The 21,170-nt window shown below is 37.3% G+C and overlaps 2 protein-coding genes across 8 annotated transcripts in view; both read right to left on the bottom strand.

The window, feature by feature from the left end:
* The window catches only part of LOC139977170 (terminal uridylyltransferase 4-like), a 32,027-nt gene extending 28,850 nt beyond the window's left edge, over positions 1-3,177 (bottom strand). The window contains exon 1 of one of the 3 annotated variants that reach the window (XM_071986402.1): positions 3,019-3,177. The gene's annotated coding sequence lies outside the window, so the exon portion shown is untranslated. Of the gene's footprint in view, positions 1-2,587; positions 2,905-2,971 lie in introns of those variants that run through there. The other 2 variants (XM_071986392.1, XM_071986407.1) reach the window with 2 other exon arrangements.
* A 1,976-nt stretch (positions 3,178-5,153) lies between these two features.
* Positions 5,154-21,170, bottom strand: part of LOC139977231 (afadin- and alpha-actinin-binding protein A-like) — a 38,997-nt gene continuing 22,980 nt past the window's right edge. For 4 of the 5 annotated variants that reach the window (XM_071986472.1, XM_071986488.1, XM_071986481.1 and 1 more), the window contains exons 4-12: positions 19,747-19,915; positions 18,771-18,909; positions 17,438-17,513; positions 16,124-16,283; positions 13,852-14,208; positions 13,000-13,167; positions 12,121-12,232; positions 11,126-11,279; positions 5,154-9,858 (exon numbers count right to left, since the gene is read on the bottom strand). In XM_071986472.1, the coding sequence (XP_071842573.1) occupies positions 9,549-9,858; positions 11,126-11,279; positions 12,121-12,232; positions 13,000-13,167; positions 13,852-14,208; positions 16,124-16,283; positions 17,438-17,513; positions 18,771-18,909; positions 19,747-19,915 (1,645 nt within the window). In that variant the 3' untranslated portion in view covers positions 5,154-9,548. The remainder of the gene's footprint in view (positions 9,859-11,125; positions 11,280-12,120; positions 12,233-12,999; positions 13,168-13,851; positions 14,209-16,123; positions 16,284-17,437; positions 17,514-18,770; positions 18,910-19,746; positions 19,916-21,170) is intronic. The other variant, XM_071986506.1, reaches the window with a different exon arrangement.

Genomic DNA, 21,170 nt, shown 5'->3' with positions numbered 1-21,170 from the left:
ACTGGGGGGTCTTACAATGAATATACTTAAGGGCTTTACTATTATTGTTGACTTGATTCCTAATTATGTTATCCGCAGCACAATCTTTAAACTGCGTAGGCATGATCCGTCTCCTAGTGGGAAGGGCAGTGAGGTAATGATCCTGTTGAATAGCTGGGAATTGGTCATTCATAATCTTGTAGAGAGTACATAATTTATCACTTTTTCTACGGTTTTCAAGTGTTGGGAGTTCTAGTTCTTCGAGCAGTCTAGTCATAAACCCTTCCTCCCGGGAAGTATAGTCACCGCTAATAAAGCGAGCAGCTCTACGTTGGATTCTTTCCAAGCGATTAATGTCCCCTTGTTGGTAAGGATCCCAAATTATGGAAGCATATTCCAAGCTACTTCTCACCAGAGATGTATAGCAGAGTTTCTTACATTCCACAGGACAACGTTTGAGGTTTCTCTTTAGCAAACCCAACATGGAGCTAGCTTTAGCAGCTTTTTTACTTATATGGGTACTCCATTTGAAGTCATCAGAGATGATAACTCCCAGGTAAGGATTATGATTTCCTTGTTTCAAGATTTTATCCTACAGTATATGCTATAAAAATGTGTTGACTTATTTCTACTACTCAACAAGTAACATTTCTCAGAGTTGAAACTCATTCCCCAAGCATCAGCCCAAGAGACTTAATTCTCCAAATCTTGTTGTAGCGCAATATGATCACTCTGTTTCCTTATAGGCCTATAGAAAAGGCAATCATCAGCAAACAATCTCACTTGTGACGAGACACAATCAGGGAGGTCATTTATATGACAAAGAAAAAGCAAGGGACCAAGAACTGTCCCCCTGGGGGACACCAGAGAGAACAGGAGTCCACTCAGAGAATTCACCATCAACAGCCACAGACATTTTCCGCTGAGTCAGGAAGGAATCAATCCACTTAAAGATGCTACCATTTATGCCATAGCCCTCTAGCTTATTCAACAGCTTTTTATGTGGAACTGTATCGAAGGCCTTAGAGAAGTCTAATATGATAACATCAATTTGTGTATTTCTGTCATAATGTTTAAGTAAATCATCCATTGTTACTAGAAGTTGAGTCTCACAAGAAAATCCTTTACGGAAACCATGGTTCATGGATGTCAGGATGTTATTCCGATCCAAGTGACCCAAGACATGTTTACAGATGATTTGTTCAAGTAACTTGGAGATAACTGATGTCAGAGAGACAGGACGATAGTTTCCAGCCAGGTGGACATTCCCTTTTTTGAATATATAGGTGCCACAATTGTATTCCGCCAGTCCTCAGGAAGCTGACCAGTGACAACCGAATTGTAAAATATCAGAGAAAGTCCTGGTGCTAGCTGTTGTGCGCAAGTCTTGAGATAGATATTTGGAAGGTTATCAGCACCACTAGCTTTTGAAGTATTGATGTTCTCCAACAATTTAGCAACCCCATCACTTGTGATAACAAGAGGGGGTAACGAAGTTAAGTTCCTCCAAGGATCAAAGGTCGCATCTCCACAGGTCTCTGTGGTGAAGACTGACGAAAATTGGTTTAGTAATATTTTGGCCTTCCTAGAGGCTTCACAAACGAGGTTACCGTTTTGTTTAAGGGGAGAGGTCCCAATATTGTCACTTCTTTTAGATTTTATATATTTCCAGAAAGGTTTGTTATTCTGGTTTGCAATTCCATCTATTATCGTATTATTGATATAGTCCTGTTCTGCCTGTTTCATTTGCACTTTGCAAAGCTTTTGGTGCGTTCTATACCTAGACCAATCATTTGTTACTTTTTCTTTATTATAAAGTTTTTGCTCTTGTCTGAGCAATCTTCTCAAGTCGAGGTTGAGCCAGGGCAATTGACCTTTTGGTTTACTGGTCTTAGAAGGGACATGTTTTGCAATAGACTGCAAAATAGCAGTTTTAAATGTCTCCCAGAGTTCCACAATGTCAGTACCATCATTATAAAGCTTAGTAATGTGAGCACTAATGGAATTAGCATCTATTTTGATCCCAGCCCAGTTAGCTTTAGAACAAACAAAGACCTTCCTACGCTTCTGTTTGACGTAAGTAGGCTACAAGACAGAGTCTGTGACCAAGATGTCATGGTCAGATATACCTGGGATATTCATAGAGGACTTGATCAGTGTAGGATTGTTGGTGAACACAAGATCTAGTCTACTTGCACCTCTAGTTGGCAGGTCGTGAACTTGGACCAGTTCATGATCACTAGCAAGATCTAAAAGAGCTTGCTGGACCTCCCTATCCTGGGCATTGGGTCTGAGACAGTTGTTATACCAATCAATATCAGGGCAGTTGAAATCTCCTGAGAGAATAATGTTCTTGAAATGCCCATCAGAGAGCCATGACAATAGACTAGGCCTAGGCTCGCCTATAATTTTGAATGGTTCCTGCCGTATGATGCATTAAGGTACAAACTCAGCTTTGCCAGAAAAGTTTATATCCATGCTGTTCCAAAGGAACCTATTGAATTGATAACCAAAAAGCCTAAAGCAAGTAATCAGAATAATAAGCTAGGCCTAATGTTCTGCATGCAAATTTTCCTAGACAAGGCTACTGCATTATTTTATTACTCACTTTTGTTACTGCAAAGTGACCGCCATAACACCCATGCACACATTTAGATCGGGAAATCCCGTTTGCATCGATCAGTCGTACACTCACATGTGCGGTAGTACGAATCCAGTGCTACACTTGTAAACACTAGTTACACATACTGAAATAGAACACATTTCGTGGATATGGGTGCTATAGCCTAGGTATTAACTGTGCAAATCTTATAAACCGAAAAAGGCCTATGGAGTACTATGGAGTGTGAGCGTTACCGAAGTGTAGTGTTAGTGTATGGCAACCAGTCACTAGATTTGATTAGCGAGTGTCTTACAGATGCTCCTGTAACCTTTATTTTAGTGACAAAACCTTGACGATAACGGTATAAATGTTATAATTATGATGTAATACCTCACGAATGTCTGTCTTCGGTACATGTAAGTTCGTGGTTAACTTACCGAACGCTTCCCCATTAAATCCTTGCACGATCTCTGATCTGTATGGTGTCCGATCGAGAACGAACTTGATGAAAGTCGTTTCTTGTTTATAATGTCTTCTCACTGACGGAAGAACGGCTGCGCAAAGGGACCAAAAAGGCAATCCGTGGAGTTGCAGATCTCATCTCCCCCATAACGGACGGAAGTGACTGATCTCAACTGACCCTTAACACCCAAATCTGCATTATTTCAAACTTCGCCTCATTACCTTACATATGTATCGTCTGGTGTAATGCCGTTTCCCTACAAATTGACAAGCAGAAATGACTAAAAACCATCTTTTAGGTTTTTTGACCTCTGACGTTACCAATCTCGGTCAGGCACCTTCACACTAATTTAGAACTTTGTGATCTGACTTACGGTTTGAAGGAAGAGTTCACGACACACTTTTTACACAATTTAGGTCAGTTTGATCTTTAACCTCAATTGACCTTTGACCCCGACCCTAAACCTGTCCTATTTCAAATTCGTCTCATCATTCTCTACATATCGCAATTTAAAGCAAACAGGGGTTTATATAATATGATGCTTTCAATCAAATTACCTCATCATCATCACAGTCGTAGACACGAGAGGGGAATGGAAGGGGGTAGACTTTACACACTTTGAAAAGTGCTAAGGCAGGAGTGTGTTTCTGTCCCTCGTTTCTTTAACACGTTCGAATGCACCCCACGACAGCGCTATAGACAGGGAGTATGGTCTCTAGCTATAGAAAATAGATATACTTCCTAATGTATAGATAGGGAGTATGGGCTGTAGCTATATATACTAGATATACTTCCTAATGTAAAGTAAGCCCCCCCCCCACCCTCCTCCTCAATCCTTTGATATTTTTTGTTGATATTTTAATATGAATAAGGGTGCTTGTTTGCAAAATGGTGTTTGGTTTGCAACATTTGAAGTAATTTATATGCAAGACTTTCCTGTAGCTTATCTTTTCAACAAATATTGGCAATTATTATTTGGACAATCTTCCAAACTAATTCTGCTACATAGCAAATATTTCACACTATTCATTAATGAGCTCCTCATTACAAGCATTTGCCTTGATACTACGTGAGTCTTGAACTGTCTTCATTGTAACTTTATATTTTGATGATTCTCAACTTGTGAACAATGCAGCCTACCCACATGTGGCTTGGCATTCATAGCCAAAGTCATGTCTTGCTGCAGTTGACCTTTGACATTTCGTAAGAAAAGTCTTCAATGCATAAAGCCTTGACATACCCAATAAAACTTGCAAGTCAATGCCATGCCTCCCCTTGGAGTTACAGCACAAAGTTATCTTCGTCTAATTTGACCTTACTCTCTGACCTTTGACCCCAATTACCATTTTGTTAGTACTTGACAAACCCCATTAAACAAGTGAAAGCCTACAAATCAGTTCAATGCTTTCCCTTGGAGTTGTAGCAAAAGTCACTTTTTAATTAATTTGACCTTTTGCCTTTCTTAACAAGGGTCTGCAGGACATAAGTTCCCATCCCGGGGCACCTTCCTGCTAAGTTTTAGGGAAATTGAGTTCTTGATACAAAGTTGCAGATGTAACTGTGGTTGACAAACTTTCCCATGCAGAACCGTCTTGTCCCATATAGAAGGGTATCACACATTTAGTGCTCCTACACAAAGTGGAGACTTGATCAAGTCTAAATATAATATCATCTGGCCACATGTGCTGCAGGTTTATAACTTTTCCTTATATATTACAATGTATATTATCTGTAACGGAAAGGGGTTTGCAAATGCTGTATCTTTAAGTTCTTAAACATGAAATAATGATGGTAATGGTTTCAGCGTCGACACTGTTAGCATTCTGCCTTGAAAATTATGAAATAATAAACAGAAATTAAAAGGTTTCAGAGCCTAGTGGCACTATGACATCATAGAGATGCATCTATGACATCAGAGATTTAAGAGCTCTCAGACACATCTATTTTAAACATGAGGACATCTGTCAAACCAAGCACGATTTTTATTAGCTGTTTCGAGGAGTCGTTCACAAATTGTTTTTACTATAAAACTAAGAGATGATGGTTGGGTTTGTGTCTCCTTTCATGTCGCAAATCAATAACACAAAAAATGAAACAGAAATGATCAAATATAAAAATTCTGAAACATTCAGAAAACTTGTAATTTTTATTTTAGAATTCTTAATATCTTTGTACACTTTTTGCAAGTTTATAACTGTTCACATAACACATTTATAGATCATAACTATGGAGCACACTCACTACTGGTCACATTACAGCAGACACCTACAGTGTTATTAGGTGTTTTATATTAATTTCATAAACAGATCAGAAGATTTGGATGATATATCATACAGAAAAATGGATTAACACGATCCTTCTATGAGCACACGGATTGAAACATCACTTTTCTTTCTTCACACTTATTCTGTCATTTTGTAGTACTAATTACACAAACAATGTTCAAATTCTCCCCCCCCCCTCCCCAAAAATGCATCATTTTTCAGAAGGAGCAACAAAATGTAACATCCACCAAAAACAGTCACTTGGCAGCACCCAAGCTACTTTACACATAAGAGTTACCACATGCTATGCTAGCTCTTGACCTTTATGTTATAAAAGATGAGATTCTTAAGTTTTGTATCAATAAACTTGTGAGTTAATACACTTTATTGAATGTGAAGTGATGTGACATATGTTAATGTGACATACGTTTATGTGACATATGCTATGTGACATATGTTTATGAAATACAACAAGCTACCTTAACACTACTTGTTCTTTTAAATATATCAATCCAATATTCTCCTCTTCCTTAGCCCTATAATTCCTTCTACCTTTTTTCTATCTTTTTTTTTTCAATTTAAATGATAAATATCTTATCATAAATCTAATAATGGGTTTTGGAATAAATAAAATTAACTATATAATCATCAGTTCATATGTCTATCAATCACATTTGTTTTTCTTTTTCTAAATCACACAGACTTCCCTTCATCTCTACTTGGAGTGTTCACTGCAGACTGTACAGAGATGCTCATTTGATAAAACTGCAGTATATTTATGTCTAATCTAAGACTTTTACAGTCAGGATAAATTTACAATTCCAAAATTTCCAAATCAACAGCTTTGTCCAAAAGAAAAGATCGAAAAAGGTTTTCAACATCAAACTTGCAATATTTCAAAGCCCACTGAGAATGTTACCAAAAGCCTTAAAGTTCTATTTCTATTTTCCTCAAATACAGCTACGGTCTCTTTTCTTTGGAGCTGAAACTATGCTGGTTTTTACCCATTTAGGTGGTATTTTGAAAAAACATTTTGGGCATTTTATTTTGCTTATTTTTGGCAAAATAACCACTCATTTTAGTAATTGATAGAAATAGTTGATCATGAACTGCATTAATAACTAAGTAAGAACTGTCATATTGATCTCGTAGATTGAATTGTGTGTAAGCGTTACATTTGTTTTCAGAATGGTGCAAAGTAAATCCCCCTCCCCCTTCCCCCACAAAAGAAATGGTTGTAGGAGGCAACTTTTAACCATTGCTTCCAAACTAGGCAAGTCAAACTCATTTCCGCTATGTTTACCATAGTCAAATTAAAGAGATATTTTAAGCTGACTGGGAAACAATTGATAAAATAAATAACAGTTCATGACTTCCCATCAACATGGAGGATGGGGGGGGAGGAGGGGGGTAAGAATGACAAAGGTATTTCACTCCTCTAAAGATGAGCAAGAAATTCCATCATGCAAAAGGCATTATTACCAAAACAATCCTCTTGGCATTTACTGGAATGAAGGGAAACAAAAACAAAAATTGTCAAAAAGTACTCAAATATGGAAGAACTTATTTCATTGCAACACAAAAGAGATTAATAACAGAATATTAAATATCAATAAAGTTGTCCCAAGTAATGAAAAGATAATTGCTAAAAATAGTTTGTTAATTTTTTACCTTTAAACATTAACTTGAGACCTATGTAATACTCAAGATTCTCATAAATACATTTCATTTAGTCGACGGTATTAAAACATTCACATAGATTGTAACAGAAGAAGCGGTAAATAACGTGCTAGTTATTATGAGTCATGACTTACTGTTAAGGCACCAACAAAAGATCCAGCTTTATAATTGTGACATGCAAATCTGGATATAATTGTTACAAGCTTGTTTTAATAATCTAGGTTTTTCTTAACAATTTTTAGTGATTTTTAAGCCAAGGCAGGTTTACTTTGCCGTGAATACTTATCATCAAGATCTTGCATATTTTGTGGAATACAGGCATTTCTTTCTATACAGTATAAAATACTTGTGTACCCAATCACTACATGTGACAGACTGATGCATTGACTCATGTGTCCTTCAAGACAACGAAAAAAACTCTCTCAAAATTAATATTCAACGCTGTAGATTATATATTCACATCACAACATTTAGAAAATGATGCTTTTACATTGTTACCAGCAGCAGATTAAAACATTCAAAATATAGTTCTATAGTTAATAATTTCACTTAAATCCTTTCTTCAGCTTATCAAAAAAAACACAATATATACCACAACAAATAATAATAAATGAATAAACATCTGTTTTAGGCCTTCACTTCAACGCCTATACATTAACCTATTGAACCTATAAACGGGTGTTGAACCTATAAACGGGTGTTGAACCTATAAACGGCAAGAAATGATACTAGCAGAGCACAGCAGAACTATTTAATGACATGAAATTTTAATTAGACTAGAAGGCACAGAATAATGTATATTAATATGTAGCCTCCAATAGTCTGTACTCAAATGAGTTTTATTAAAATACACACTATATAACCCCTTGCCTTAACTACTGCAGCTTGTAGTACTGCTTAAACACACACTATTGATATTGCAGTTTCACAGATTTATAGCAATTACTTTAATAATTTTATTTGACTAGCAAATTACAAAGATGAACAAAAGGAAAAAATAAACAGATCAAATAAATTTAACTATCAGGACATCAAAGTAGCCCAGAATCACGGCAGCAGGACAATTTAGCAGCTAGTGTATGTCTGTCAGTTAAATATTTCTTTTATCCAAGATTATTTCTTCAGGAACTATAAACCACACTTTTATGTCTTGCAATTAAGGTTCGTGGGATTGCAACAGTTGTATACTGTTTGTGAAGGTGATTATTATGCATACTACATGCAGAAATAGATTGATTAAATCCACAAAACTCCATGGACGAAGGACATACACCCTTAGAGAAGAACAAAGGACATGAACACTTAAGAGAAGAACAAAGGACATGAACACTTTAGAATGGAAAAAAAGACATGAACAATAGGAGGAGAACAAAGGACATGAACACTTTAGAATAAAAAAAGGACATGGACAATAAGAGAAGAACAAAGGACATGCACACTTTAGAATAGAATAAAGCACATGGACACTTAGACAAGAACAAAGGACATGAACTCTTATAGAAGAACAAAGGATATGAACACTTTGAGAAGAACAAAGAACATGAACTCTTAAAAGGACAAAGGACATGGACACTTTGAGAAGAACAAAGGACATGAACACTATAGAATAAAACAAAGGACATGGACAATAAGAGAAGAACAAAGGACATGAACTCTTAGAGAAGAACAAAGGATATGAACACTTTGAGAAGAACAAAGAACATGAACTCTTAAAAGGACAAAGGACATGGACACTTGGAATAAAACAAAGGACATGGACAATAAGAGAAGAACAAAGGATATGAACACTTTGAGAAGAACAAAGAACATGAACTCTTAGAGAAGAACAAAGGACATGGACACTTTGAGAAGAACAAAGGACATGACCCTTAATGACAAACTAAAGGTCATTAAAATCCACAGGACATGACCACTGAGAAAACAGCAAAGGCCACAAGTGCTGGCAAAAGAGTAGAAGGACTTTACTTTTTTACCTCTGTTTACTACCAGTCTGGTTTATTTATTACTCTCTGTTTCTGACAAACTTCATTGTGTTGTTTTGTGGTTGACACAAAGATTTAAATTGATTTTTTACACTGGTTAACCTTTCAGGGGGTTCTGCACAACATCTACTAACAAAAGAAGGTATCTACAATGATAAACATTGCAGCCTGAAAGACATTTATAACTTGAGCAATTTACATATTGATAAACATTCACTCTCAAGCCTAACATTCACTCTGTCTAACTTGATCAATTATAGCATATTTGCATATATATTAGATACAAATTACAATAGGGTATTAAGTGATTGTGTTTACCAGGTAACCAGCAATACAAACATGGTAATTAGATCCTCATTTTTGCACAATGTAATATTATCTATCGTTTTCTTTGATACATCACCAAATCTTGGAGCCATGTTTACAACTCTAAAATTTGGGACACTTCATCCAAACTTGCCAAACTCTTCTTAAGAAACTTTAGGAGGAAAAAAGAAATAAAAAAGCAGCAGAAATGCGGGTGAATTTGTGTAAAAAAGTTGAAGAAAAAATTTCACAAACTGACCAAACCAACTCCATTACAGCTTCCTCCCATCAGAGCCCCCAGCAGCAGCTTTCCTTGTATTCCTCTGAGCCATTGTTTTCCTTAAATTTTTCTTGTGCTCCTCTAGTCGTTCCCTCCTACAGGCTGGTGTGGTTCTCCTCTCAGTGGAATCACCATTCAGGGAACCCCTCCGACTGCTATTTGCCGAGGATGGGAGTCCGCCACGGGTGGATCGAGGGGTGGTGGAGCGAGGGGTGCTGGAGCTGGCTCTGCTTCGGTCACTCGTCTTTGAAACATCCGATCGGACACTCCTCTGACTTACGGAATTCAGACTATCCCTCGAACTGAAAATAGAAGCAGCACTTGATTATCATATGTGCAACGGACACTTTGTGATCATATGTAGAAAAACACCACGTGGCAGAGACACATGCTTATCACATATGCAACAGACACTTGGAATGAACACTTGGAATCACACGGAATGATCACTTGATTATCATGTGGAATAGACACTTTCTTATCATATATGTAACAAACACTTTATTATCACATGGAATGAACACTTGATTATCATGAAGAATAGACACTTGATGATCACGTTCCATTGAACTGAAAACACTGCATGCACTTGATTACCATAACAAAAAAACACATAAAAACAACAAGCACTTGATTAATCATACACAATCAACACTGGATTACCATATATAACATACACTTGATTATCATATCCAAATCAAAAGGTTAGTAGAACAAATAATGGGGATAACTAAAGCAACATTGTACCCAAGCCATAATAATAACCTTAAGTTCTTCTTATTAATAGAACTAACTGAATCAACATTGTACCCAAGCCATAATAATAACCGTAAGTTCTTCTTATTAATTACACCAACTAACTTACTGACAAGATGTTCAGCAATTCCACTGATGGTTTTCAGTTATTACGGTAACTTAACCAGGTAACTACAAAAAAATACAACATATCCCAGAGGTCAATGAAATGTTGTATGTACTTACCTATTCAGGCAATCTCCACCGTCAGGCACTAATTTAAGAGCTCGATATAACTCTTGAGTAGATGGTATTCTGTTTCTTATGTACTTACTTATGTACTGTGTACTGTTATGCACTGTTCTGTTACTTATGTTACTGATGTACTTACCTATTCAGGCAATCTCCACCGTCAGGCACTAATTTAAGAGCTCGATATAACTCTTGAGTAGATGGTATTCTGTTTCTTATGTACTTACTTATGTACTGTGTACTGTTATGCACTGTTCTGTTACTTATGTTACTGATGTACTTACCTATTCAGGCAATCTCCACCGTCAGGCACTAATTTAAGAGCTCGATATAACTCTTGAGTAGATGGTATTCTGTTTCTTATGTACTTACTTATGTACTGTGTACTGTTATGCACTGTTCTGTTACTTATGTTACTGATGTACTTACCTATTCAGGCAATCTCCACCGTCAGGCACTAATTTAAGAGCTCGATATAACTCTTGAGTAGATGGTATTCTGTTTCTTATGTACTTACTTATGTACTGTGTACTGTTATGTACTGTTCTGTTACTTATGTGCTTATGTTACTGATGTACTTACCTATTCAGGCAATCTCCACCGTCAGGCACTAATTTAAGAGCTCGATATAACTCTTGAGTAGACGGTGTTCTGTTACTGATTAGCTGGCTAGGTGTCACTATAGATGGGGTGTTACACTGAGACATACCTGAAGGTGTTCCTTTACTCTGAGGACCTGTAAGATAACACCAACATCAATGACAACATTTATCATGTACTGCTGCCAGACAGACATACGCAACTCTCTAACACAGCTTACAAAGGAAGGTAGGCAGATAGTTGAAACATCAAAACACTGTACATGAAGATATTTGGAAATTAAACCCACAGAAATAACTGGTAATAAATAACAGATAGACTGGAGTATTTTCCATTAAGAGCACTTTTAAAATATGAACATACCAAAGTGAAAATTTACATTTTTACCTCCTGGAGGTACAATAACAAAACTGGACAAAATGGTGGCCTCCTAACAATGACTTATCTATTTTATCTTGCAGAGAACTTTTAACTCATGCAAATTTTTCATGACAAATAAATCATTGCAATAAGGACGAACAGGTTTGCTTCTTTTAATTCCTCACAACCTGAAAATGTATACTCCTGTCCTGTATTTCTCACTCTAATCCTCCAGTGTAACCATTTCCCTTTCAACAAAAGAACCACATTCCTACAAACAAACAAAAACTATGAAGGAAAGTCACTAACATTCATAGCAAAGGAAGAATATGATAACAGACATGGATGGTAGAGAAATTACTGTTAGTATGGATCACTTCTACATGACAACAAAATAGTGTAATAAATAGTATACTCATGCTTTTTACATGTGATTGTCATGTTACTGACATGACTAGTCATATGTTTTATACAGTCATGCACTTTACATGTGATAGTCATGCATTTTACATGTGATAGTCATGCATTTTACATATGATAGTCATGCAGTTTACATGTGATAGTCATGCAATTAACATGTGAGATTACATTTCCTGTGGTCTTATGATGATACTCACTAATGGAAGTGTTGATTGATCTAGCTGGTCTCAAATGAGGTGACGACTGTGGACTGCTTGATAACATCTGTTGCTGGAGGAACGAAGACCTCTCTTCCTCAAATCTCTTCCTCTGTTGGAGTAGGGAAACGATATTTGAAATCTCTGTATCCGACCCATTCACTCACATACTAAACACAACTTTTGTAAGTAACCATATGGAAGAAGAGCAAGTTACACTACAGAGTGAATAGGATATACCAATGGCTTGTTAAAGAGGACAGAAGTCAAATTTGATTTATGTTTATCTTTAATATCTACGTACAATGTTTTTTCTTCAATATTGGAATGAATTAACTACAGTTATTGGGATCTTGATAGCTTCACATCCCCTTAGACAAAGTTGGAACCTGTCCAATCCAAGGTCAAAACAATCAAGTGAAGAATAAGGAAAAGTAAAACACTTGCTCTCAATGTGCGAGTATGACATTATAACTGCTTGCTTCAAGTTCAATTATGGTACAAAGAGGCCTTTTTTTTGGACCTGCATGAATTGAAAGCAAAGTATAAACTGAAAGTAGGCCCTCCTACTGGTATGAATAATAATAATAAATAATAATCATCATAAATAAATAGAATGGTGCAGACTGGGAGGGATTCAGAGCTTTCCATTTTCTCACATGCAAGACATAACCATTTTTAAAGCTATACTTTGAAAGCTACAGAAATGCAGGGCCAAACTTGCTAATAATTTTGAGATTCCCAAATATCTTTGTTACAGAAGTAAGACACCATAAATACTACCCTTTAAAATATTCACACAGTAGTGCTTGCAACGATTAAATCAAACAGGAGTGACCAAACGGCAATATGTGACTCTTTGTAAACAGAAGATTTTACCTCTTGGCCGAGCCTTACAGCTGCATCAGAAAAGTTTTTCCTTTCTCTATCAAACTTTACTTTCTGTTGTTGTAACCTCCTCTTCTCCTCTGCAAGCAGTTCTTTCTCTTCTAGAAACTGTGAATCTTTTATAAATTCGGAAAGGCTTCCATTCTGCGTTTCGTTGAACTAGAAGAGGGAATGAAATGAAACTGAAAGGTTTTCTACTGAATTGATTGACCACAAATCATGTCTGAAGAATGCTTGGAAAGGATCGTCAACCACTGCAAAATAAATCAACGGACTCAACAGATTGATAACTCAATGAGAAATGTTACCTTTTGTTAACTTCCTTTCACCCCTGCACCTCCCCATCCCCAAATCACCTTTCATAAGTTGCAAAATAAAAACAGAAAATAAATGGGAAACTGAATTTTCAATCAGTAGCCACATACTGAAGTAAACTCAATAAACTGCATAGTATAATCAGGTATTATCCCTTCGTCAATTACATTTAATCTACCTCTACTCAATCAACCACACTACCTGTAACCCCACCCCAACCCCCACACAAACTCAAACACCCTGAGCCCAACCTCCCACACTATTCTACCTCCTATTCTACCCTCACACAGCTGTCGTCCAACCCCCACACTACCCTCACCTCAACCCCTCACCCCCAACCCTCTCACCCCCAACCCCTCACCTCAACCCCTCACCTCAACCCCTCACCCCCAACCCCTCACCCCCAACCCCTCAGACCCTAACCCCTCACCATAACCCCTCACCCCAACCCCTCATCTCAACCCCTCACCTCAGCCCCTAACCCCTCACCCCCTAACCCCCATCCCAACACATTTTGTTTCTAATCACCTGCATGGCATTCTCTTGTTGCTCTATGACATCTCTATATGACTTCAATTTGCCTTTCAGTTTCTGTATTTCTTTCTCCAAGGCTGCTTTGGTTTCCGATCCCCCGTACTGTAGTAATATTGCACTTCCGTCTTCCTCCTCCCCTCTCGAGTCCACCGCCACGTTCTCCTTGTTCTCACGGTTCTCTTTCTCTATCTGCTCGATATGCTCCTTCAGTTTCTGACATTTCTGCCGTAGGCTGGACTCGATTCCTTCCCTCACCATCTCGAAAGGCATCTGGAAGTGACCGGTGGAGAGTTCGTCCACGGATGAACAGAGGGAGGTCGTCTCACTGAAGTCACACGATTCAGACACCTGCTACACGATAATCGACAGAAAGGAAAAAACCTGTGAGAAGCCTTCATTTTCTTTTTTTCATAATTATGAATAATTTACTTTGTACATCGCTGTAGGTCTATGTACATTTTTTTGTACTGGTTTGGATAATCATACCCATACATATTTGAAATGATTCACTTACATGAAATAAATCATTCAGGAGACATGTTCAGAAAAATTAATTTTTTCTAAAATCTCTTCCCTTGAGAATGGTTGCAAGAGATGAATTTTATTTTGGAAGTCACACTGTATACTAAGTATAATATGGTAGGGTTTACCACGAATCCTCTGGTAAATGGTGTGAATCAATTTCCCTACGTTTGTTTCATTGATCTTTCAAAACTTCTCTCTTTCTTGATTCATATGAAAAAAATAATATGAGCAATTCATACAACTAAGCAAAGCCATAAATTTAAAAGCAATTTTGGCTTTGTAAATGATTCAACCATTTATTTCCATCAAGAAAACTTGATTTCAGGATGAGTTTCCAATTACTCCACCTATAAAATTGTTTTGAAATTTCCAAAGATAAATCCTGGACTGGAGACATGTGGAACACAAACCACAGACAAGAAGAAACCAGAGTTTTCATCAAGCCTACGATCAGATGCATAGACTCATACAAACTGATAACAACACCCTACATATCTCATTATTTTCACTAACATTAACATATGTTTTGCATTTTGTTTTGCTCATATATATTCATAGAAATGCTCCTCGTGAATAACGTAAGAGAGCCACTTTAATCCTTGTCCACAATTATAAGCCTTGTTGTACAAGCTGAACATATTGGGTAATCACTTTAATTGTAATGCTTACATGTAACTCTGATGCCAAAAATTGTTTGCAAGAAATAAGGCAAAATTTGGTAATGCTCATCACAGCTTTTGATATTACTGAGAAAAATTAATCAGAAAGAAAATTCAAAACTTTTTTTTAACCATAAATTATGCTGTGTGGTTGGTTGAAACTATTTTAGACATTGAATATTTATAAGCATACTTGCATAAGTTGAATACCATTCTTGGCATATTACATTTCTGTTTTTAGTGTTTAATAGGCTCGCAACCTTTTTATTCACCCTTCTTGAATTAAGCCCTCAAATTTGTTTTAAATCATGTTTTGTGAACCGTAGAAGCAATTCATCTGGTTATCAAGCCAAATTATAAGTGCAAAGACTACATTCACCTCATAGCTTCAACATAGTCATAAACTCATAGGTACCACAACTAAACCCTACGCTGACACCCATCTCTCCCTCCTAACAACCCTCTGAATAACAGACCTGTAGTGAACCCCTAGTTGTAATGTAGCACAGTTGCCTGTGCTCAGTAATCAAACTCCCCTCAATGAAGTTTTGTTTACTTGTTCCATTCCTTACTCAGGTTTTTTTTGTGCAAATCTAGTATAGATATCAATTCAAGATGAACTACTAGCACCTATAATCTTGTACCCATGTTGTGGTACTAGTACCAGCCAAGATGGGACTCAATACTTATCCACACCCCACATATAACCTTGTACTCATGTTTTGGTACTCATACCAACCAAGATGGGACTCAATACTCATCCACACCCCTCATATAACCTTGTACTCATGTTTTGGTACTCATACCAACCAAGATGGTACTCAATACTCAACCCCTCATATAACCTTGTACTCATGTTTTGGTTCTCATACCAACCAAGATGGTACTCAATACTCATCCCACACCCCTCCTATAGCCTGGTACCCATGTTTTGGTACTCATACCAACCAAAATGGTACTCAATACCCATCCACACCCCTCCTATAGCCTTGTACCCATGTTTTTGGTACTCATACCAACCAAGATGGGTACTCAATACTCATCCACACCCCTCTTTTAACTGGTACTACAAGTCTGCCTACCAATGTGTCCTGTTTTTCCGGTGACTGCCTGTTGAGGAGATCTACAAGTTCTTTCTGCATGCTACTGAGAGATTCTCTCAGCTCCTGGTTCTCCATCATCAGCTCCTTCTGCCTCTCCTCGTAGTTGGTGACGATCAACCGGTACATCTCCTCCTCCTGTCTGAACAAAACAAACCATATATATGGTTTATTCTAAATAGTAACACTTCATTAAATATGTAAAATGGGGTATAGGACACTTAGTGGGTCAGTCCGTGACATCGAACATTACCGGAATCCCAAAGCACCCCAGATTACTAATGTTAACTGTTGCCAGGTGAAGATGCTTTATCTCACTTGCCTCTCTCCACCCAGGGGTTAAATGGGTACCTGTGAGGTAACTTGTCATTGGGCGCAGTATATAACTGCTACCGACTGGAGGGATTGTCTCTGGGACAGGTTATCATTGACCAGGGGTAATATACTGTCTGTAAAGCGCTTTGAGACCTATCACTGGTATAAAGCGCTATATAAAAAGCAAATATTATTATTATTCTAAATAGTTACACTTCAATAAATATGTAAACGGGGTATAGGGACACTTAGTGGGTCAGTCAGTGACATCGAACATTACCGGAATCCCAAAACACCCCAAATTACTAATGTTAACTGTTGCCAGGTGACTAAATCTATTCAGTAGACTATCTTTGGAGTGCTGATCTTAGCCATTAATTGTGGTAGTCGTTGTACACGGCTATTAATGTTCACAAACAAAAATTGTCCACATCAGGTACCCATGTATTCCCATACCAGCCAAAGTATTGTTATTACCTCAGTAAATTTTTACTTCACCAATTTCTTTGTTTCCCCTTAACTTACTTCTTTTTTATTGAACTTTCATCACCGAAATTTCCCTCTTGGAGAGCACTGACTCAGGTTTGACAAGTTTTGATTGGTCTAAAATATATCCAATCCAATCCAAATACTTAGACAGAAATCCAATAGGTGATAAGGTAATTCTGAGTGCTGCAGCAACAACTTTCATTTAACTTTCATGTTAATAACATGCAAATTATATGCGAATTACACTCAGGCAAGCTTAAGCCACAAATTTTGCTATCTGTTTTTCTTTTTAAAAGAAACTAACATTTCCAAGCAGTGTACAAAAAATTTAGAAAACAAAAATTTTTGAATGTACCATTTGTCGATTTATAATTTACAGCAGAACACACTCAATTTTGAAATTAAGTTGGTTAATGTTTGTTTTTTCTTTAAATTTATAAGTACCTTAGAGAGATTAATAGAGTTATGCTATCATGTCTTAGAACTACTTACTTAAGGCCACTCTTTCCAGTTTTCCAGGTGCCCCTTTTGCCATCTGTTCTCTGAATTGAATTAAGAATGTCCATACCTTACAAAGAGAAATAGATATAAATAGTTATACCAATATCATATCAGAGGAAAACCTATTAGATAGCCATTGCAATTTCTTAAGGTCAATTCTTAGCCACTTGCTCAAAGTCATTGTGAATGAACCCAATTCTTTACTTCCTGCAAAACTAAAAAACCCAATTGTTTGCAAAATGTAGCTGGTCTGGATATTTTCAAATGACCAGCTTACCTGTCTCCCTATAACATCTGCACCCTTGCTTTACTGTGTACAGAATGAACTGATAACCTTGTTGACAATGTACACCCTTCCCAACACGGCACTACTTGATAATAATTCTCCTCCTCATTTCTACCTCTCAAAGTATCTGGAAGTGCTTTCTCTGTGTGGATGTCTTTATCTATTTGAACCTACTTTCTGTACAACTCAAGCCATCCAGAAGAGCAACAAAATATGAAAAGTCCACAAGAGGCGCTACAAGTGCCACAAATACTGATGAATTTTGCAAATTTCAAGCACTAAGCAAAGCTGAAAGATATCTTACAAATAAAGCACAACATTGTAATACTATGCCATTATTAACATATTAACGTTCTCACTGACACTCTACCAAAAAACAGATATCACAAGGGCAGCAATGTCTTTTATATGCCCCCAAATTCCCTGGTTTGGATATTTACATATGGCGATACTTACTGTCTCGACTCTGATAATCGGCTGTGCCATCTACCCGATCTACAAGATTGATATGAAATACTGTAGCACTGCTGCACCTCCATGAGGTCAACACACACACTACTGCTTCCTTCCAAACCCACTACGCAGGGTGACCTCAGATTTGTTATATCATTATCAACACAAATGACATAGGATGAGCAGGGATGTGCCCAGGAATTCCTGAGTGCCGGGTTTACTGATCGCCGTCCTGGGGAAGGGGTCGAAAGGGAGGGGTGACATATTTACGTACATGGTGCACTCGCGCTACAACTGCCAGCCTGACATTGCCAAGGGCAAGTTGTATACAGAGCTAGTGTAGTGTGATACTGCAGATTAAAGCCACGCCTACTCCATATCTCCGCACCTGTGTGAACTTGACAAATGGGGGTAAACAAGGATACATGTGGCCCAATTTATGTTGAATATAATGTTAGGAATGTCAGGATTTTAGATGATAAAAGTGCTGGGCAGAATTCACGATTATTAAGACAGTGCTGGGCAGTAATTTTTAGTGCTGGGCAGGGCTGCCCAGCGTGGGCACATCCCTGGATGAGGCATTACCTATTCTTCTCTCATGGTTCTTGTCTGTCATCAGCTGATGTACCCTCTCCTTTAATTTACTCAGCTCTCTCTCTTTCTTCTTCAGGTCGTGCCTGAATTGAGTATCTCGTCCCTTCATCAGGCTCTCCAGTTTCTTATTCTGAAAAAACAAAACAAAAAAAAAACATGTTGATCAGCAACGTTTAATTCATGGATCTATTTCAACTAAAAGTAACGATACAATGGTTGCAACGGTGAAACAGACATGTCATAACCTGTAAAATGTTAAAAAACTACAGGCATATCAACAACAACAACAACAACAACAGGGTACGATTCTTTGAGGTACAACAGCTAGGGATAGTATGTTAGCACCATAGGATTAACTAGCCCACTGTAACTTAAGACTTGTGTATGTTTATACTAGCCTATCCTTTGTGAAACTGGTTACTATGCATTGGTGTAGTGGCCTGTAGTCTAAACTAGGCTTGTGCTAAGAAGTTATTATTTTTATTAATACTCTGATGCTCATGTCTTTTGTTCAAAGAGATAGACAGGTATGTGCACGAGATATCCATAGCTCATAATAAATGTTATTGCGCATTGCTAAAAAAGCAACCATGTGAAGTGCCAGGTGTTATGCTAGCGCGGGGTCAACTTTGGCAGTCTAACCTTTGGATGTCATGAATTACAAACTGATCGATGCTTGCATGATTCAAAATGGACTGTACTCATACTCAGAGAAGATTGACTAGAATTGATCTTTTTAAATGTCATTAATAATACTGCTTCTGGTCATTACTAACAATACAAACATTGATGCAGGAGATCTGATTGGATGTAACTTAGACTTGATTGGCAATGCTATATTATTTTCTTAATTTCTTGCATATCATTGAAATACATAAGGGTTGAAAATTATGTAGAAACCCAACCTAACTTGTACTGGAAATCGTACTTTTTACTTTCATCTCCTGATTCTTATACTACGACGTACCTCTTCTTTGGCACTTTTTAATTTATTTTGAAGAGAACTGATTTGATTGGTCAGTTGCCTGCACTGTTCAGCCAATGAAACATTGTCTTTTTCAACTTGGTCAAGTTTTTCTTTGGTTTGGGTGTGTCTTGTTTGTATATGGCTGTAGTCACTGTTTACTTTCATATGTCTGTGGAAATAAAAGAGACCAAAAAAAGAACAGTATGAAACAAAGGTATAATATAACACAGTGAGACACTTTGTGGGTAGAAAAATGAAGGAGGCCAATAGGGTCAGTGAGGGTGTACAGTGTTAAAAGATTACCAGGGCATTCTAGACACGGTAGAATGTGGTGCTAAGGTTGTGGGGAGACAGGTAAGCGGGGAGCGAAGTAAATTATTATTTTGCTTTACTATAAAACAGCACATCAAAACAAAAACAAATTGAAATGAAACAGGTCAGGCTATGTGTATCTGTCTATAATATGAGATGAGAGAAACCGCCAAGTTTGATGATTAAAATAAAATAAAACTGTTAGCAAACTGCTTATCCACTAGAGAGCCTGTGTAAATGAATGTGTAAAAGTAAGTTGGCCTGACGTTTCGATCCTAGCAGGATCTTCTTCAAAGGCTAAATGACAAGTAACAGTAACAGAAGGGACAAAAACATGCACAGAATACAGACAGGTTAATGAGCATGGTGAGCTCAAAGAGATAGATGAAAGGAGATTAGTAGACAAGTTTGATGATTCTTTTGCAAAGGGTGGGCCTATTCGGAGTTACTGGTAGTGACATTGAAGTCATAAAATAATACACGCTTGTGCTAACCTTGTATGTGGAACGTGACAGGGGGAAGGGAGGGGGAAGGGAGGGGGAAGGGAGGGGAAGGATGAGGGGACAGAGGGTGGATGGTGAGGTGAGCTTGTTGCTTTAAGAGTATGCAAGAAATGAAGTAATACATGTTTTGTTTTCTTGTCGGCCTGTTTGTTCAATTTGGGCATTGAAAGGAAACCAAACAATAACCAAACTCTTGACTTTGGGAATCATGAAAAACTTTTCTGGTCTTAACAAAGTGAATCAATCAATTATCATGACATATATACCCATAATTTCTTTAACAGTCTCCAAGAATGCCAATTACGGCAGAAGTTGTTTTTAGACTACTTCAATTCGGTTTTTTTCTTGGGGGTGTTCTTTTCTGTCTGACCCCAGCTACAGAATATGTGAAAACAATCTTCAATTAGATAAAAGATTCTCTTGTTTTTCTGGCTTTGGAAAAAATCCATTCATAATTCCCAGATAATGTGTCCAACACACATTCCAATACTTGAGATATCTGAAAGTGGTGAGGATCAAAGTTGAACCATTTCAGACTTCAACAACACATCCAAAAACAAAAATATGTTTATGAAATTTTTAATCACAGTCATTTTGGTATCAAAAGGG

Source organism: Apostichopus japonicus, chromosome 2, assembly GCF_037975245.1.
Source record: "Apostichopus japonicus isolate 1M-3 chromosome 2, ASM3797524v1, whole genome shotgun sequence".
Lineage (NCBI taxonomy): Eukaryota > Metazoa > Echinodermata > Holothuroidea > Aspidochirotida > Stichopodidae > Apostichopus > Apostichopus japonicus.
Note: the sequence above shows the minus strand (reverse complement) of the source record. Positions and strands in the feature narration are given on the sequence as shown.